Source organism: Danio aesculapii, chromosome 6 (assembly GCF_903798145.1).
Source record: "Danio aesculapii chromosome 6, fDanAes4.1, whole genome shotgun sequence".
NCBI lineage: Eukaryota > Metazoa > Chordata > Actinopteri > Cypriniformes > Danionidae > Danio > Danio aesculapii.
The window spans coordinates 45,299,966-45,320,421 of NC_079440.1; the positions used below are offsets into that span (position 1 = coordinate 45,299,966).

At 34.9% G+C, this 20,456-nt stretch overlaps 1 protein-coding gene across 1 annotated transcript; it reads right to left on the reverse strand.

The window, feature by feature from the left end:
* Positions 1-2,297: 2,297 nt before the first annotated feature.
* Positions 2,298-19,430, reverse strand: edem1 (ER degradation enhancer, mannosidase alpha-like 1). The gene is made up of 12 exons (XM_056460360.1): positions 18,835-19,430; positions 16,782-16,854; positions 14,805-14,908; positions 13,726-13,897; positions 13,453-13,636; positions 10,034-10,208; positions 8,808-8,928; positions 5,910-6,080; positions 5,749-5,822; positions 5,575-5,671; positions 5,319-5,480; positions 2,298-3,773 (listed from the first exon to the last, which is right to left on the reverse strand). Exons 1-12 carry the CDS (start codon positions 19,296-19,298, stop codon positions 3,684-3,686), a joined length of 1,887 nt encoding a protein of 628 aa, XP_056316335.1. The 5' UTR covers positions 19,299-19,430; the 3' UTR covers positions 2,298-3,683.
* Positions 19,431-20,456: the final 1,026 nt, after the last annotated feature.

The following is a 20,456-nucleotide window of genomic DNA, read 5'->3' on the forward strand; positions in this document are numbered from 1 at the left end:
GAAGATAGCATGTAATAATATTTGCTTAGGTCAGGAGCACAGTTAGCAAGCTGAGAGACAATGAACACAATGTTTGAGAGCATTGATTAAACTACAACAGCAAACACTGATTAAAAATGCCTAATTGACTGAAAAACCATGAACAATCATGTACATGTAAATTAAAACAATAAAGCTTATGTAGGGAAGACTGAACCTGATATATTTGCCCTTTTGAGTGTCCTTTTTTATTTATATATGCATTTCTTGATAACGTGTGTATATATATATATGAATATGTGTGTGTGTGTGTGTGTGTGTGTGTGTGTGTGCGGGTGTGCGTGTGTGCGTGTGTGTATATATATATATATATATATATATATATATATATATATATATATATATATATATATATATATATAGATATAGGTGGGTATAGATTAATTTTTTAAATCTAGATTAATCTTGAAATTAATCTAGATTAAAATGGCTCATTCGAATTCTGCCGAAGGCATTCAGAATATGTGTGCTACCCATAGACTGTAAAATAATAATAATAATAATAATACCCAAATAATAAGTATTTGAGAACGGGTTTCTCAAGCCAGGTGACGCATTAGACCAGGGGCTCATCTCCTATTTCCAAAATGCATCACAAACTGCTTGAGAAACTGTTCTACTATGATAATTGGTGAAGAAAATAAATTATGTTCAATAAGATGTACTTGTGTTTACTAGCTGTTTATTCAGTTAAACATGAATTATGAACTGTAGGCCTACATAAGGTCCAAACAGCGATTTCATACTTGCTTTTGATGTACATTCATACAGAAAATGCTGCTTCTCAATGCCAAGTTCACAGAAAACTGACGGTGTCAAACATTGCATGTTTACATGGGCAACAATACTTTAATACGAATTTAATATGATTCAAACAATACTCTGATTAGGAGTCTACCATGTAAACAGAATTTTGATTACCTTAATGCGACTAAAGTCATAACTGAACTAAACAGAAATGGAATTAAGACATGTAGAGTATGCATATATTAGTGGCACTACAGAAGTAAACACTGCAATCCAACTATTACCGTCATGTAGGACTTTTCGCCATATTTTCCGACAAGATCCAAGACACAGGCGACTGTCAGTAAAAGGATCGCACACAAAACACACACGCACCCACACAAACACGCACGCGCGCGCACACACCGCGAAATGCTGAAGTTTTTTTTCTTTACGTTTGGCGAGCGTTATTACATTCTGTAACACTCTCACCAGTCCTTACCCCTAATTTGCGTCTAATACCGCAGTTTGTCACGACGGCATGACTGAAATATTCATGAGTTAAAGTGAATCTGCCGATTCTGCAGCTAAAGTCAGGCATCCTGCTGGTTTTGATTCAGAAGGGCACTTTGTTTGTCAGACGGCTCACCGGTCAGGTATACATCCGCGCTAAACTATCAAGGTGAAAGTCATCATAGCTTGCCTAGAATAGACCCAGCTCCCAACCCAACTTTGAGAATAGATTAACGGCGATATTTTTTTTTATCGCGCGATAAGAGTCTTAACGCCGATAACGGCCCAGCACTAATATATATATATATATATATATATATATATATATATATATATATATATATATATATATATATATATATATATATATATATATATATACATAAATATATACACACACACACACACACACCCAAATGATGTTTAACAGAGCAAGTAACTATTCACAGTATGCATGATAATATTTCTTCTTCTGGAGAAAGTCTTATTTGTTTTATTTTGGCTAGAATAAAAACAGTTTTGATTACAAAACAAAAAAACAAAAACATTTTAAAGGTCAAAATTATTAGCCCCTTTAAGCTATAAATTTTTTTCGATAGTCTACAGAACAAACCATCATTATACATTAACTTGCCTAATTACTCTAACCTGCCTAGTTAACCTAGTTAAGCTTTTAAATGTCACTTTAAGCTGTGACATTTCACAGCTTAAGAGCTTTTGAGTCTCCAAACCTTTTTGTATGTGAAACTACTTTCTTCTGCTGTTCATTCACAATTTAACAAATGAAAAAATATAAAACATATTAACAAAAATAAATTATTGTGTGCAATTATTATATTATTAGGTGCAATTATTTATTTTGACATCACTACACTGAATGATTTCATATATGTTTCACAGCCTACAACAGATGAAAAACTAACCAACAAAAACCCAACATCTGAATGATGTTTTTCGGTGTGATAACTTTAATTATTCCTTACATATTCAACTCAATCATGTTAAAGACTGACAAACAGTTTTATAAGTAACATTTTATTTTTTCCTTTGATAAAATGCACAGTGTAGACATCAGCCTCCATCTCCATTTGGACTAAAGGTTAAATCACAATAAAATCAAGCAGATCAACATTAATCAATTTGAATTAGAATACCTGTATCTAATAAAAACCAATCTGAATAAATACAACCCCCTAAGTAATTACTGACAGTATCCTCCCTATGTGCCCGAAATAAATCATGATCTGTAACGAAATGAATTCTTCTCTTACCAGCATTTTGATCATCTTCAGAATCCCTTATTGTCAACATTTGTTCAGAAAACATTTGCACTAACAACACATATGCATAAAAACAGAAAATGTTAAGAAACGTACACATTACATGCACATCACCTCAGAGTGACTGCATTATGGCATACTATTAATCCTGAGCGCTCAAGGAAAATAAAAATATGAATAAGGCACTTTTTTTGTTAAATGTAATATTTGGTCCAACAAACTTCACATTGTTTAAGCATTTATTGTTAATATGAATGTTATGTCCAGACCTAACTGAAAAGAGAGGGGAAAACTTCAACACTTGTTTGAGCTACTGTAGAAAACGCACTGAATTAAATACAGGTTTCTTTGTAAATTTGGATCAAAACATACCAAACATGTATGCTACATGATCAAACCATTCCAATTATCTCACAATGCACTGATAGCAAAAAAAACTAAATCAGTGCAATGTGGAATCATGCAAAAATTTAAGTGTTGTACATCTTTCAAACCAAGGCACAAAATATGAAAAGATAAAGAATGTGTCGATTTTACAATTTTTGAGATTTGCAAAACATGCAGCCCCTCTGTTGTGCGTGTTTCTGAAAGGCGTATAATGTTGCAACTGTCCTTATGAGCTTATTTAAGAGCTTGTTCCTTAAGAACATCTGAAACATGCAAACATACTATTCGTTCACCCAACAGAGCCCTTTTTAATACTAGATCAAGTTTCATTAAACATGGCACTGAAGAAACCGTGTAACACTGTGTGTAAACACACTCGATTGCACAATACAGAAACAGCCCCGGAAAGAAAAAAATGTTGTTGCGATTCTGAACAGCCAAACTGCCCTTAACAAGTTTACTTTAAGCTGTGGATGTTTTCTGGCTGCATCCGAAAACGTAACCAAATCCAAATACCTGATCCAACTTAAGAACGACACTCATGTCCATAAAAAAAGACACACAGAAAGAAAAGAAAAACAAAACAAAAAAAAAAACTATTGGTGCTAGTTGATTTGTTGATAAAAAAAAAAAAAATCTCAATGTGCAAAATGAGACTGAAAAGTTCTGCTTGGAGAGTTATTGAGTACCTCCAGGGGGTTTGTGTGCATGTCAGACCTCCAGGAGGCAGGACTGACGTCAGGACAGCCCCACCATGTGGTCTATTTGCCTCATGTACATGCTCTTTAGCGGAAGGCCATAACGTCTCTCTTCAGGAATCCGGTCGCACTATTGCACAAATTGCACAAACATTTGTCAAAATCATGTCATTTTTACATCACCAATAAATACGTTTTTTTTTTTTTTTTGCAGAAAATGATAATTATTCAAAATGATAGTAGAATAAGGTCTTTCTAGAGTTCAAACTTAGATTGAATGACGCTAACCCTAAGCTCAAAGATCATTGAGCCCAGGGCTCCTGCCTGGTCAAAAAAGCATATAAGATCAGGTAGGTCTCGGGATCAGGTAGGTCTCGAGAGCTTCCCCTGGTAAAAGGAGGAGATGGGGTGGAAAAGGGGATTCTTTCAAAACGAAGACACAGCAATAGGGCGAAATCGGTCTATTTATTGAAGGCTTGAATCAATCTGATTGAATTATTGCTGATGACAGATGAGAGACCAGCTGTGATCAATCATATCATGTGCTCCTCTCGAAATTAGTTTGGGAAACTTCACTTATTTGTTATGATTGTAAATATGTGAAAACATGGCACCTCTTTTGTTATATAGAACACTTGCCTTTTTATACTCTAAATGACATAATGGTTTTATTTTAGCTTTGAAGAATTATCATCAGTTGTTTACAGAACAAAACAGAAATACTGTTTCAGTGGTACTGACTTAAAAATATCCCAGAATTTTTGTTGTTTTTTGCTTGATAGTTCTAAAAAAGTTTTACTAAAAGTGCAGAGGAAAAAAACCTTTAAAAACTTAATTCAGTCAGACTGATTGATTGCATCCTTGCTGTAAATTTCAGTACTCTAATAATTATGTTGTATACTTCTTTCCCAAATATCACTTTTGATCACAAATATCAATACCATTCATTTGCGAGCAATGAATTTCATATATAATGGATGGTTTTGTTTTGTTTTGTTGTTTTTGAGTGAGTGGATTTTTGGCAGAGAACAAAAGATATAGGAAATATCTCTGAAAGGATAAACCCTTTACACCAAAACAAATTTAGTAAAAGATAAAACTTGAGTAATTACTTAAAAGATTCAACTAGAGTCACTGAAAACATCAGCACTATATACAGTGCTCAACATAAATGAATTTGACAATTAATATTTTTATTCATGGCTCAGTCAATATAGGCAACATATTCTGGTGTATTTGAACATAACAGATTTATTAAACGAATATATTAAAATACTTTTTTAAATCACTGAACATCTTTAGAAATAGAAAGATAATACATTTAAATTCATGTGAAATATTGGGAAAAAATACAAACTACAAAATTTCAACGAAAGGTTATAATTTTTTTGTTTCTCTTGAATTTTGCTCTTTAAAAAAAAACAAAAAAAAAACATTGAATATTTTTCCCCAACATATAAAGACACACGTTATTTTGTTAGTTTAGCTTCAGATTTGGCTTCAGTACTGACTAATCTAATGTATATGCTGTAAATGCACAGATCTAATATTGTAAAGCTTCCTATAAAAATGTTTTTATTTAAATAAGATTTGCGAGGGGTGTACTCATTTATGTTGAACACTGTATATTCAAAACTGGGAGTACAGTGAGGTTGTATTAAAAGCAGTTTCTTACATTGCTTATGTTGGCTTGGGGGTCTTTCTTCGCCTCTTCATATGGGAACTGCTCTTCCCAACTTTTCCCCCTGAAACGCTGATCTATTGGAACTACATGGCCTTCTGTAGTGAAGATGTACTTATTCTCAGACTTGTGCAGAGGGTTGTCTTCATCAAAGAGCTGAAAAGGATTGTAAAGCATTCAGTGATGGTGTGGTTTGCACAGAAGCAAATTGTTAGATGCAAGGAATAAAATAGGGAAAGCACCAACTAACCAAGTAAAGGTATTTGCAGGTTTCACTGAGGAAGAAACTCTCCATGCGATCTTCTTTGGATTTATCCACTACATGATGGAGAGTGGCATAACCGCACCTAAATAACACACAAACAAAACATTTATCCCAAGAACATTCCAGCAACCCAGTTTAACTGATACTTCAGCCTCATACCTCACTTTGGTATTTTTTTCAAGGCTTTCAAGAATGTCCATCCCAACATGAAGATAAAATGGGTTCTTGGTTGCCTGTAGAAAGTGAAATTCATCAACAGTTATACTGGATTGTTAGTCTAAAAGTATAGATATTTTTTTACCTATAGATTTGGTTTTTACCTGATAGAGCAGGTATGTGGACTCCACAAGTTCAGGTCTTAAGGGGTAGAAAAGGACATCTGGGGCCTGAAGCTGCCAGTTGTACCTCTCAGGAAGAGCCCCGAAACGCTTCCAGATTGCATAGTAGAAGGCATGAAGGCAAATGGCATTTTCAACATCTCCATTTAAAACCTGAGCAACAGAGATGTGTCTCTGGTTAGAACTCAGATGAAAAAACAAAACAAAACAAAACTAATGACAGGCCTAGTTTTAGCTGAGCATTTTAAAGACCAGCCTTTTATGGTATGTGCAAAAGTATTATTTACTGTTATAACAAGAAATACAGCACACAGACAGTTCTGGATTTTCCCATTAGGTCAGTAAGCTTGCGTTTATTCAGAGAAGAGGTAGCTGTCTTAAAATGACCCAATAATGAAAGATCCTCACTGCCTGCTGAGAAAAAAAGCCCATGCATAGGACTGTAAGTATAGACATTTACTCTACACTGTAAAGCCCAAAAAGTTAAGGCAACTCGAACCATTTGAGGAAACCGATGGCAACAAACCATTAAGTTCAAAAACTAATCCTAATAAGTATTGTGAACTTAATCCATTTGAGTAAACTAAGCAATTTGAGCACAGTAAAACCCAATAAATGAACTCAAACCAACAGAGCACTGTAAAACCCAATAAGTTAAGGCAACTCAAACCGTTTGAGGAAACCGATTGCTACAAACCAATGGAGTTTATAAAAAAAAAAAAAAAAAAAAAAAAAAAACTATCTATACGAGTACTGTGAACTCCATTTAAGTTAAAATAATGAGGTAATTAACTCATTACATTCAACGTTGAGTTTAAAACTCTTTTCAAATTAGTAGAATTAACTTTCAGTCAATTTTGAGTTAACTACACTCATTTAATTTGATAAAGTTGACTATTGAGTTTTACAGTGTAGATTCAAATAGAGATTTTTACAAGAGTAATATTTTATAAGGGGATTTTTTTATACCATATGATGTGTGTAGTTCCTAAACCGCTGGTGCTAACCAAACTAATATATATGCACAATTTTGTTCCACAACACTCATCTAAAGGGTACACACAAAATCAAGTAAAACCATACATTTTTAATTAAACTGAAATAAAAGCAATCATGAAAAATTTACTTATATAGTCAAGAGAAAACCTGAAAAGTTTTTCAAAATTTGGAATCCCTTTGTAGGATTTCTGAAGTAAGCTGTTACAAATCTTTTCTCTGTATAACTTGTTCTCCTGCTTATTCACCTGCTATTGATATATCGTTGTTGTTATATGATGTACCTTTATATTGTATGTGTAAGTACATGCATTTACCTACACAAATATATTCATTAATTAACTTTCTTTTTGGCTTAGTCCCTTTATTAATCTAGGTCCCCACAGCGGAATGAACCGCCAACTTATCCAGCATATGTTTTACACAGCGGATGCCCTTCCAGCAGCAACCCAAGACTGGGAAACACCCATACACTCTTGGATTTACACACATACACTACAGCCAATTTAACCTATTCAAATCACCTATACAGCATGTCTTTGAACTTGTGGGGGAAACCAGAGAACGCAGAGGAAACCCACGTAAGCACGAGGAGAACATACAAACTACACACAGAAATGCCAACTGACCCAGCCTGGGCTTGAACCAGAGACCTTCTTGCTGTGAGGCGACAGCACTACCTACTGTGCCACTGCGTTGCCTCCCTACACAAATATATATTATATAATTACATCTATATAATATGATTTTTTCCCCCTATTTTTTATTGTTTTAACTTTTCATTTATTGGTATTATTATTTTGTATGTTTGGTTTGGAGTTCTGTTGTACATGTTAAAAGCTACTAAAATCAATAAAGACAGTGTTTAAAAAAAATCAGCAATCATATTAAACTGGTGTTAATATAATTTGTACTGTTTACTTTTGTGACAGTTATTCTAAAGTGTGGTTTATGTTTTTAAAAACGAGTATCTTAGGCTCACCAAGGCTAAAGATTAGGTATATTGTTAAACATTACAGAAATTTAAAAATAGCTGTTTTATATATACTTACAATTACATTTACATCTGTGATGGTACACTACCTAATAAATTATATTATAATTGTATACATTTATTAATTTTTTTACTTTTTTAACCAGGAAATATATTTTCTAGCAGGGAGTCCTGGTAAAGACAGGCAGCATAGGACAAAGTTACAAAAAGTGCATATTACAACACATAGACAAACAAAATTAATATAAACCATACTCAATTACTAAACACATGTATGCTGTCCTAAATAGACACACTTTAACATATGATTCAAAAGTTCACACTTGGATATTGCTTGATAATATTAGCTGGTTTGGAATGCTGTCCCAGGAGAAAATGCTCAGCTCAGAGAGCTCCCGTCTGGTCGATGAGCATGTAAGGGGGTACGAGATCAGGTAGCTCTCGAGAGCTCTCCCAGGTAAAGAAGGAAAAAGGGGAGATGGGGTGGATGTGGGGATTCTTCAAAAAATGAAGATAAAAGAGAAATACTGGACAGGTTATTTATAGTGAGTTTGGATTAATCCTATTGGCTCACTAATGATTACGAATGGGAAAACAGGCCACGATCAATCATGTCACATGCTCCTCTCTAAATTAGTTTGTGAAACTTCACTTAAATATAGCGATAGATGGTACTGAATTCATATGTAGTTTATCTTGAAGCTCATTCCATAAATATGGATCATACTTTGAGAATGCAGATCGACCTAACTCCATGAAAAAAAAATGTCATTTTAAGTAAGATCATACCTGCTGATCTGGTATTATAAGTATTTGAGTAAATAAGTATAAAATAGACATATAAATAAAATATACATAAAGATAGACAGATAAGTTAACATGTTTCAGACCTGTAGTCCAGGGAAGAATGCCTGCAGAGAGTCAATCCATGTGTTCATGATCTGTCCATTGAACATGTTCACATTCACATAGAGTGGTGGGTCGCCCTCTCCTTCATTACACGCCTCTCTTCTGCAGAATAATTAATAGGGGCACACTTAAAAAACAGAATGGCAACAAAAGAATCACAGTGCTTTAAAAAAAAACATTAATTGTGTATTAAAGGTGCAGAAATGAAAGTTTGACACCCAGTGGTTGAACTAGGTATTGCACGCCTGGTTCAAAACACACACAAGCGTAGGTTGTCAGATTGATGACACCAACAGGAGCGAGTCTGACTATCGAGCCTAAAGGCTGATGTAAGGCTTATTTAAATCATTTTCTAAGTAAAAGCAACAGCATAAACCTTACCAACTTATTTGAGGTGCAGTATGTGCACGGCTCTGTGCTTCTGAATGGCTGTATTTAAATTTCGGTCATGTTTCATCTGATGCAAACAGCCAAATTGCTTATTACGGCAAATCTCATCACGCAGCGTGTTGTTACCACACAAGGTGACAATGTAACCTGCTTACCTAATGTTTATGTTCGTAATATCTACATTATTTGCTAACTAATAACTCCCTCATGTGGAACTCTGAATCTGCGTCTCACTTCGGAGGCTGCTACAGTCCACCGGGACTTTGAGAGCCTTCCTGACTGAATGAATGTATGAAATACGCCGTTTTCCACCAAGGTAACCCGGCATGCTAAAATATAATTGGCTAAACTGGCATAGGGCGGGGGTTAAAGGGACCAAAACAAAAACAGACGTTCCTGCAAGTAATTTTTAAAGAACAATATCTGACTTCAGCATTGTTTTTCAGATTAACAAAAATGTGCACTTAGCATATTTCTTAAATATCTGCAAACATTTTATGGTGTTTTGTTGCTTTAGAGGAGTCAAAAGCTTTAAAACATCTACATACTGATGTAGTTCCCAAAAAAAATGAATAAACCCTTAACATATCAGTCCAAACCTCAACCTATCACAATGAAACTTCTGTAACTAAACAAGAATGCTTATAATAGACGTACTTGCAAGCAATTCACTCATTGGCTGTAACTAATACCATGCACAACCACAGATCCCAAGTGACACACTTTATCTGCAGTTGGTTAAACCCCCACATGCAAACCTTTTAAGCTCAAACTTCCACCACAAGCAGCTGTATCACGCATGCACGTTTATAATCACCCTCTTCTCAGGTGGCTCTGAATGCTCTCATAAGCTGCAGTGAACATCCTGAAGTCTTCCTTCTCTCCAAACAAGATGTAAGACTTGAGGAGGTACTCATAAAATGAGTCCATGCCGGCGCCCAGACCGCTCTGCTTGCCCACCCACTGGCCAGTCTGAATATTCACCACATTCCCTAGAAGAGAGGGGAGAATATTTACAGGCCAGACAAAAACATGTGATCACATTTAAAGACAGTTGATCCAAAACCACTGAAGATCTGTTTAAGTTATTGTATAGGTTAGTGTGATGCACGGATCTTGATTTTCCATGGGTGATTCTGATTGTTCTTTTTTTTCCCAGCCAAACAAAAACAGCAGAAAGACTGAATGAAAATAGTGCTGCTTATAGGACAGAGGGAATAACAGCATTTCAATGAGGTTGTATTAGATAATGCATTTACTAACATAAACAAATGATGAGCAATACATTTATTACATTATGTGTTCATGTTAGTTAACGTCGGTGAATAAAAATACAGTTGTTCATGTTAACTCACGATGCATTAACTAATGTGAACAAGCATGAATTAATGTTGGATGATAATAATGCATTAATAAATGATGTACAAGTATTGTTCATAATTAGTTAATATTAGTAAATACATTAGCTAACGAAACCGTATTGCAATTTGTGACCGCTTTTCCTTGGTAAGTTACAAAGGAGCTAACTGTGCTGGTATTTAATCAGCATTATACAAGACTGTCTACATATAAAATTCCAAACTTTTCCACAAAGGATCCTTACAGAGAACCAAATTATCCGCACACAACATAAAATCAAAAGCGGCCTAATTTTACTGAATGAAGCCCATGTATAGTAAGTATAGAGCTATATACTCAACTTTTAGAAAGAGATTTTCACTTATGAATTTAATACTGCTAATCATTTTTAAAAACCTTTTGAAATGTATAGTTCCTAGCCACCCAAAGATGAGCTTTAATAAACACTACACAAACACAAAAGTCTTATCTATCCAATCTTTTTAATTCAATGTTGAAGAAAATCATGCCAGTAGTAAATAAACAATGTTCAATATTTGTTAAAGTGAATGCACAATATCTTGTGCTTTTCCATGAGTGTTTTGCCGTTTCCATGTGGTACCTGTGCTGCTAGAATTGACCGTATTCTTTCATGGAAGAGCGGGTGGAACCTAATAGTCTCAAGACTTCCAGTCTCATTCACTTCCATTTTAGCTATTAAAAAAAACTTGTTATGCTGCTTGACATTGCAAACTGGTATTTTCTTATTAGAATATTTTCAATTCTTTCTATTTTCATAAACCCAGTAGTCTGTAGAGCAAGTAGTTTGGCAGTTTATTGCCCTAGGCATGGGCCGGTATAAGCTTCTGATGGTATGATAACCTTGGATAAAATGATCACGATTTCACAGTATTGTGATTACTACTCTAAAATAAGTTCTTTTTAAATGTCTGGGTAAAAAACAAAATTTTTTTCCCCATTGAACACCATATATTTTATTTTAGGAAACATTTATAATAATTTGGAACAGTAAACATGTCAGGCTAAATAATTAATATAAATAATTGAGCTCTGCTATCTTCATTCGTTTCAAAACCACAGATTTCATTCCAACACATGAAACACCTTACATATCCAGAAAAACAAACAAAAAGTGCTCAGGGGTAACTCAAATATTTGGTCGGTGCTCTTTGAGTAAGGGATTCATCAAAACATCAACAGAAATTAGTCCAAGGCACTCGGAAAATGTGGCAAATTAAAAAGCCTTTATTCACATGGGCATGTGAATAAAGGCTTTTTAAATTTTCCACATTTTCCGGGTACCTTACATATCCCTTAGAAATGGTATAACAGAACAATTTAGAGGTTTTAAAACCTTTTAAAAACTTTTCCAAAGCGCAGTAAACCTTCAAATCGGTTATCGTCCCATGCCGATTTGTTATTCCTAATAATTTATCCCCAGGCAAATGAATCGAAAGTCCTACAATAAATCATAGAAAAGAGCTAAATTCCTCATTGCGGATTAAGGTCTATAGCAGGGGTGTCCAAACTACGGAATGTGAGGCATTTTATAAATATTAATAGAATCTAGCCCTCTGTACAAAACTGAACATAGTTCAATAAATACCAGTTTGCAATGTCAAGTAGCATAACAAGTTTTTTTTTAATAGCTAAAATGAAAGTGAATGAGACTGGAAGTCTTGAGACTATTAGGTTCCACCCACTGAGGTGTCGCTTTCACATCCCTTCAATTAGGCAGCATTCTCTGTTATGACTTAAAACAATACGACTAAACTGAATGAAACATTCTTGTCTTTTTGAGAGACAAATTGGTGACTGCAATGTCATGCACTTCCCTACTCTTTCTGAAATTATCACAACTAATCCAGATGACAACACACAGGGAAAAGTCAATAATCAATATCAATATTTGCTTTACAAATATTATTGAGAATGACATATCATAATCTAAAACATGAAATCACTTACAAAATCTAACACGTACTGTAATATCATATATAAATTATATAAATAAATAAATGAGGCGATTTATCAAGAAATGAAATGTAATATTTATGTATTAGAAATAAAAAAAATCGTACTTTAATAATAATATTAATAATTATGATGATGATGATGATGATTATTATTAAAGTAGGATAATTTTTTTTTTTTTTTTTAAGTCTACTTTTACAATTTGACACTTGTAAACCACAGCAGAAAGTTCTAACCAGCAGGCCCATGTCATATACAGTACAGATACTTAATAAATAACCCACTATAAATTAAAAGAATTTTGTTTTCACAAGCTTTGGAGACATAACATAAATTCTGCTATTAAATTATAAGTTACCTATAGCTTTCGCCATGAGGCTGTGTACAAAATGACATCAATGTTTTTAAAGTGCACTGCGAAGGGAGCACAAGTGTAAACATGAAGATCGCTAAAACTGAACTGTAAAAATAGTTAGAAAGCAAATTACACCTAAGAGAGATGACTTTAATGCTTTTTTACTTTTCATAATTCCAACTTTGAATGTTAGAATGTTCTAAATAAATAGGGCATAGGGAGGATAAGTGGGAATAGAACACAGCCAGGAACTATGTTTCAAACTATAGCTCCAGAGGTATAGTTGCGAGTGCTCAAGTTTGCGACGCAGTTTGCGAATGTTCATTGGAGCGACTGATTTGGGAAAAGGCAAATCAACAAACTATGTTTGTAACAACGGAACTTGCGACCTTAGTTGGCTAACGATGGTTTTGGGAAACGCACCCCAGATTAGCTATAAAAATAATAAAATAAATAAATAAATAAATAAGCAAATTCTGATTTCTGTCTGGTCATCGGGTGCATCTCAATTTTAGTGAAAGACTAAAAAAAAAAAAACAACCACTTACCCAATAGGCCAGTTTCATTGCTTCTTAATTTCCACAGAGCTTTAACAGCCCGCCGGGCTACCCATTCAAATGTAGAGTCACCAATCAGACGGCTAAGAATACCAAACTCCACGAGCAGAGAGCCTGCCCCTGCCGTACAGGTCTCATTGATGCTGTCAGGAGGAACGCCTTTCTTTAAATTCACCTGCATGAAAACAGGGTAGGATGCAAATATGAAACAGAGGAAATAAGAACCATCTTCTCTCTATAATAATGTATGCAAGCGGGCCTAACCCTTGGATAGGGGATGCCTGTGCTAGTGTTCTCGAAAGCAGGTAGTAGTCGAACGGCCAGATCATGTGCCAGGTGTAGCAGCTCATTGTCATAGTCCTTCAGGCCTACATCTCCAAACGGGTGCCGTGGGTCAGTCAGCAGAATGTGGGCTGAGATCAAACTGCCAAGGATTCTGAAAAGGCAAGGCAAGTTTAGTTATATAGCACATCTCATACACAATTCTATGCTCATAAGTTTACACAACAAGGAATAAAAATGATGAAAAACAGATTGAAATATGTTAAAACATGTTTTAAAGGAATGTAGTGCGATCTGTCTCACACACTAAAATGTACTTGGGTTAAGTCTCTTTTTTTTGGAGGGGGGGGGTGTGATCTGTGAGCCATACCTTACAGAATCTACAGTTCGACATGAGCATGGTGTGCAGATTTATTTATTTTTTACATTATTTACAAAGTTTAATGATGACAGAATGACAGACAGTGTTAATCAGTGTTGTGAAAGAGTAGAAGAACTTGAAAATCCTCCTGCATTATTCAGCTTGCAAGTATGAGAACATATTGCTTCCTACTAACATATAATAATGTCGCAAGAATGGTGGTGAAGAAAACCATTACAGTGTGTATGCGCATTCTTTTATGAGAAAATGAAAATACATTGAGCACATCTGGGTTTCACTTCCTTATGCTGAATTTGTTCAGCATAATTTGTTACTTTATTTTTATAAAAAAAATTTTTGTTGTTAAAAATATGGGATCAATGGCTCATTTTTGTTAAGTGTTCTTGTAATAAATTGGGAATCAAATTATATTTGTCTTCTCTAATTTTTTGATCCAAACAAATATCTAATCTGTGACTCCAAAACTGAAATGTGACTTTGAGAGATCAGAATTACTGTTTTGTTTTTATTTAATAAGTTTGTTTTGCCAAGTGACAAACCTTAGCTATAAATCATCCATAAAACACAAAGAGAATGTTCTTACTTCTTATACATTGAGAATAAATTCTTCTCAAACTAGTCACATTGTAAGGGTGTTGGCATTTTTCAGAGTGTATATAAGAAGGGGAAAAAAACTCACCTAATGTTGGCCTCAAAGACTTGAACGGTGGAGTCCTTGTCGAAAGATACTGTATCAATCACCAACTTAACAGCTCGATGAAATTCAGTCACATTTCCAAGGACCTGCAAATATGGAGTACATAGCAACTTAATGTACAGATTAAAGACTGAAATTTTTAAAGTCTGACTGATTTTTGTAAGGTGAAAAATTGTGAAGAACTGCAGAGAGTAACTGTAATCAACACCCCTGAAGCTGGATAAATAGTAAGTTCAGTTTATCCCTTGAATCAGTTGATGTGGAATATTTTTGCTAGATAACTCACAGTTAATCATAAGCTTAGATAAATTCAAGGTTGTTTACTGGAACAAACCAAACGTAAATCTGCTACTCTCTTTTCTCACGAACTGAAAGATATAAAAAAATGGGTCTTGTTCATGAAAAACCTGTTTTAGCTACTGTTTAAAAGTTATATGTTACTCATTTCATAAATCAGCAATATTTTAAACCCATAAAATAAAAAAGTAGTCATGAAGTTTTACTGAATTTCTAGTAAAAAAAAAAAAAAAAAAAAGGTTTCACAAGAATTAGTGTAATTTTATAAGCTTACATAATTATTTACACAGTCATATACTCCAATAAAATTAGCTAACAAATTACTCATGCCCATGCCTTACAAGATGGAAGATCATTTTTTGTCTCCAGAGGAATATCAAATGAAGATTTATTATAGAATCCGCCGTGACCTAATATAAAAACATTTACTGGCGAAACATGATTAATAACATTGCCCCTGAAAATGAACAAAGGTCCTATGAAGTAAAACAACTTGTTGAGACCATTTGTTTAGGGTGTAGAGCAAAAGTAATTATGTTGTAAATAATGTTCAGTCACTTTTCTACTTCAGGATGAGGCGCATTAAAGATATTTACTTATTTTTGCATGTTTTTATTATTTCTCTGGTCAGACCACAGTTTAAGTAAAAAAAGATTCTTAAGAGAAAATAATAATAATAATAAAGTCACATACACTACCTGACAAAAGTCTTGTCGTCCATCCAAGATTTAGGAACAGCAAATAATAACTTGACTTTTAGTTGATCATTTGGTATCAGAAGCGGCTTATATGAAAGACAAAGGCCTCTAGATTACACTTATTTTACCATAATAAAATATGATCATGTCTTGATTTTTTATTTTAATCAGGACAGTAAGGTCTGACTTTGCTTAGACAAAAGTCTTGTCACTTAACAGAAATAACGTACAGTATAGAATATAAAGTCATGGTGCAGTGGGAAAAAAATGTATATTGTGTATGACTCCCATGAGCTTGGAGGACTGCATACATACATCTCTGCAATGGTTTGAAAAACTTATTAATAAAGTCATCTGGAATGGCACAGAAAGCATTCTTACAGGACTCCCAGAGTTCATCAAGATTCTTTGGATTCATCAATGCCTCCTCCATCTTACCCCTGACATGCTCAATAATGTTCATGTTTGGTGACTAAGCTGGTCAATACTGGAGCACCTTGACCTTTGCTTTCAGGAACTTTGATGTGGAGGCTGAAGTATGAGAAGGAGCACTATCCTGCTGAAGAATTTGTCCTTTGCTGTGGTTTGTAATGTAATGGGGAGCACAAATGTTATAATACCTCAGGCTGTTGATGTAGAGATCCACTCTGCAGATCTCTCGCTAGCCCCATACAGAATGTAACCCCAAACCATGATTTTTCCTTCACCAAACTTGACTGATTTCTGTGAGAATCTTGGGTTCATGCAGGTTCCAATAGGTCTTCTTGAATATTTTGATGATTGGGATGCAGTTCAACAGGTGATTTATCAAAAAAAAAATTACCTTCTGCAACTTTTCCAAATAATCAACTAGAAGCTATTATTTGTTGCTTTTACAACTGAGATCAATGACAAGACTTTTGTCAGGTAGTGTACTTCTTGAATGGTATAAGGGTGAGTAAATAAAAAATTCATGTTTACTTACCAACAGTGTATCAAGAGTATCGATGAGAGTTAAAGAGTAGTTTCCAAGAACATCATTGATGTTGATATTTGACCTAAGAGGAACAATTCAATTCAATAACAATGAGAACAACAGCAACATCTGTGGTGCAGAATATGAAAGAGATTTCTTCTTTTCCCATGAAATTCAAGTTCTGTTTTGCACAGGAATTGTGGCTATGGTTTCTTTTGTTTTCTTATCAAAAGCCATTGGGGTAAATTTGGTTTTATATTCGCATATTCAGACTTCTCCTTATGTAACAATTTCAGAAAAGTATTTTTGTGTGGAGTTTGCATATTCTTCATCATGTTCGCATGGGTTTCCTCCGGGTGCTCTGGTTTCCCCCAAAGTTCAAAGACACAATAGGTGAATTGAATAAGGTAAATTGGCTGTAGTGTATGTGTGTGGATGAGTATGTATGGGAGTTTCCCAGTACTGGGTTGCCGCTCGAAGGTCATCCACTGCGTAAAACATATGCTGGATAAGTTGGCGGTTCATTCTGCTGTGGTGACCCCTGATGAATAAAGGGACCAAGTCGAAGGAAAATGAATGAATGAATGAATTATTTGCAAATTCTAAATGGGGAGATCTTATTAGCAGTCAATCACTATCAAAGTACACCATTGTTCACAGTTAATTAAATAATTAAATAGTCATACTTACATGGTATATTTCAGACCAAATATTTAAAGTAGCGTGGTAAACAATATAGGGGCTGTGTCACAAGTTGTCACTGTTCAAAAAATTAATGAATGTGCAACTATAATACCAACTTTACCTCAATAAAAAAGCTTAATTAGTCACATTTATGTGACTCAGAAATGGGATTCACTGTACCTGATGTGTACAATGTGTGATGTTGTGCAGAGCAGACGAATACATTCATATACACATACAGGTTATGCCAAGATGTTGTGCTCAAAATAAAGCCAATTGAGGAAAAGTTGTTTTTATATTTACACATTTGGACTTTCAGCTTCCAAATTAAATTTCAGAAAGTATTATTTGCAGATTCTAAATAGGGAAATCATATTAGCAGCCAATGATTATTAAAGTACAATATTCATAGTCAATTAAATAGTGCTAATGTTGTTTTGAAGCCATACTTGCGTGGTATATTAGACCAAATATTCAACGTAGCATGGAAAACGATAAAGGGACCATGTCACAAGTTGTCACTGTTGAAAAAAATGAATGAAGGGGCGACTATAATACCAACTTTACCTCAATAAAAAAAGAGCTTAATTAGTCACATTTATGTGACTAAGAAATGCAATTCACTGTACCTGATGTGTACAATGTGTGATGTTGTGCAGATGAAAACACTGATTTGCAGGTTATGCCAAGATGTTATGCTTAAGATAAAGCAGATTGAGGTAAAGTTAGTTTTGTATTCACACATTTGGACTTTCACCTACCAGATATAATTTCAGAAAAGTATTGTTTGGAAATTCTAAATAGGGAAATCACATTAGCAGCCAATAATTATTAAAGTACAACATGGTTTACAGTCAATTAACTTTACTTCAATTCAAAAGCCTAATTATTCACATTTTTGTAACTCAAATGGGATTCACTGTACCAGATGTGTACAATGTGTAATGTTGTGCAGACGAATACATTCATATAAAGGTTATGCCAAGATGTTATACTCAAGCTGAAGCAGATTGAGGAAAAGTTGGTTTGTATTCACACATTTGGACTTTCACCTTCCAAATATAATTTTAGAAATTAAAGAATGTAGTCTTTGGAGGTTTTAAAAAGGGAAAATCACATGAGCAGCCAAAGATTATTAATATACATCACTGTTCACAGTCAATTAAACGGTGATAATGATGTTTTAAAGTCACTTTTACAAGCTATTTTTAAACCAAATATTCAAAGCAGCTTGCCACAAATTGTCACTTGTAAAAATAATGAATGAATGTGCGAATATAAAAGCAACTTTACTTCAATATAAAGCATTACCATATGGAGCACAAGTGTTGTTTGATGGTGTTTTTTGAATGGTTATATGGATTAGTCAGTAACTTACGGATTGAGCACGTCAGGCCCTCGACCTTCACAAGCTATAGGGTTCAGTTCATCCTCTGGAAAGGCAAACTTCATGTAGTTATCATATCCGAAATAAAACATGTCCCGCGCCATGGCCCTCATCTTGACTTTGAGGGAGTCCGGGAAGGAGCTGTACTTTCTGTCATACTCATCTCTGCCCTCCTCAAAGAAGCTGAGGTAGGACTTCTTTGGCGAATTCCCGCTGATCTTGGAGCAGGTCTTTGCCTGAGGGTTTCTGCTGTCATACAGGTGCCGCGACCAGGCGTGAGTTTTCACGGTGGCTCTTTGGCCATCATTGAAAAGTTCAATTTTATGCGAGTTGAACGTGAATTTAATGGGGAAGTCAAAGCCCCAGCTGGGTCCCAGTCCAAACACGAGCCACACCGCGCAATTGAGCAGCACTCTTAAAACAAGGAGACCCACGACTATTGACCTCCATTGCATCTTTGCCTGCTGTCGGCCTTAAAAGTCATAATTCACTTAGCCGCTGCGACTTAACGAAGCGCAAAAGTCCAGAGCTCTTCTTTCTGGTTTCAGTTCTGCCATACTTCCTGTCAACAAACCAGCCCCTCCCTGATCCCCAACGCTGATTGGTCCTCTGCCGGCAACGTCATTGTGGAGAAGGCGATTGGATGGTAAAGGCGTCAGTCACACACGCTGTTAGATGTCGTGGCAAGATGAACTGAAAGCAGCCCTGCATATCTAAACCAATGAGAAAATCACATGTGTGATTGTGATGTGAGCGTAAATACAGTCTTATCTGTTTTTGTTTAACTAATTCTAGTTAACCAGTACTACCCCCACTACTAATACGGTTACCTATTAATCATTCACTTATTTTGTTTCAGCTTAGTCCCTTTATTCATCAGGGGTCACCACAGCGGATTGAACCGCCAACTATTCCAGCACATGTTTTACGCAGCGGATACCCTTTCAGCTGCAACCCAGTACTAGGAAGCATCCATACACACTCATGCACACACATACACTAAGGCCGATTTAGTTTATTCAATTCACCTGTACCACATGTCTTTGGACTGTGGGGGAAACCGGAGCACTCAGAGGAAACCCACGCCAACATGGGGAGAACATAGCAAACTCCACACAGAAATGCCAACTGACCCAGCCGGGACTCAAATCAGTGACCTTCTAATCACTGGCGACAATGCTAATCACTGAGCCACCATGTAACCCCTATTAAATATAAAACATGGTAAAAGTGATCATTTTTGTTCAAACAATTTTACCATTTTATAGAAAGGTTCATTAAAAATCCTACAAATGTAGCATTTTTAGTAGCAGTCTTCCTTTGGCAGTAAAATACAAAAACTAAAAAACAATGACATACATGCTGTGAATATTACATAGGTCATATTAGCTAGACATAATGTTGAATGCATGTTATAAACGTAATTTTAATTTTTTTTAATATATTTTACATACAGAATAATACATTTGCTACTATTTTAAAAGTCGTTTTAATTCACTTTTATTAGTAGAAGTATTTTAATGTTGGCATTCATGAAATAAAATGCAGATTTACATAAACTAGAGACTATTTAAACTTATTTTACTAAGTCCAAATATTATCAAAATAATTAA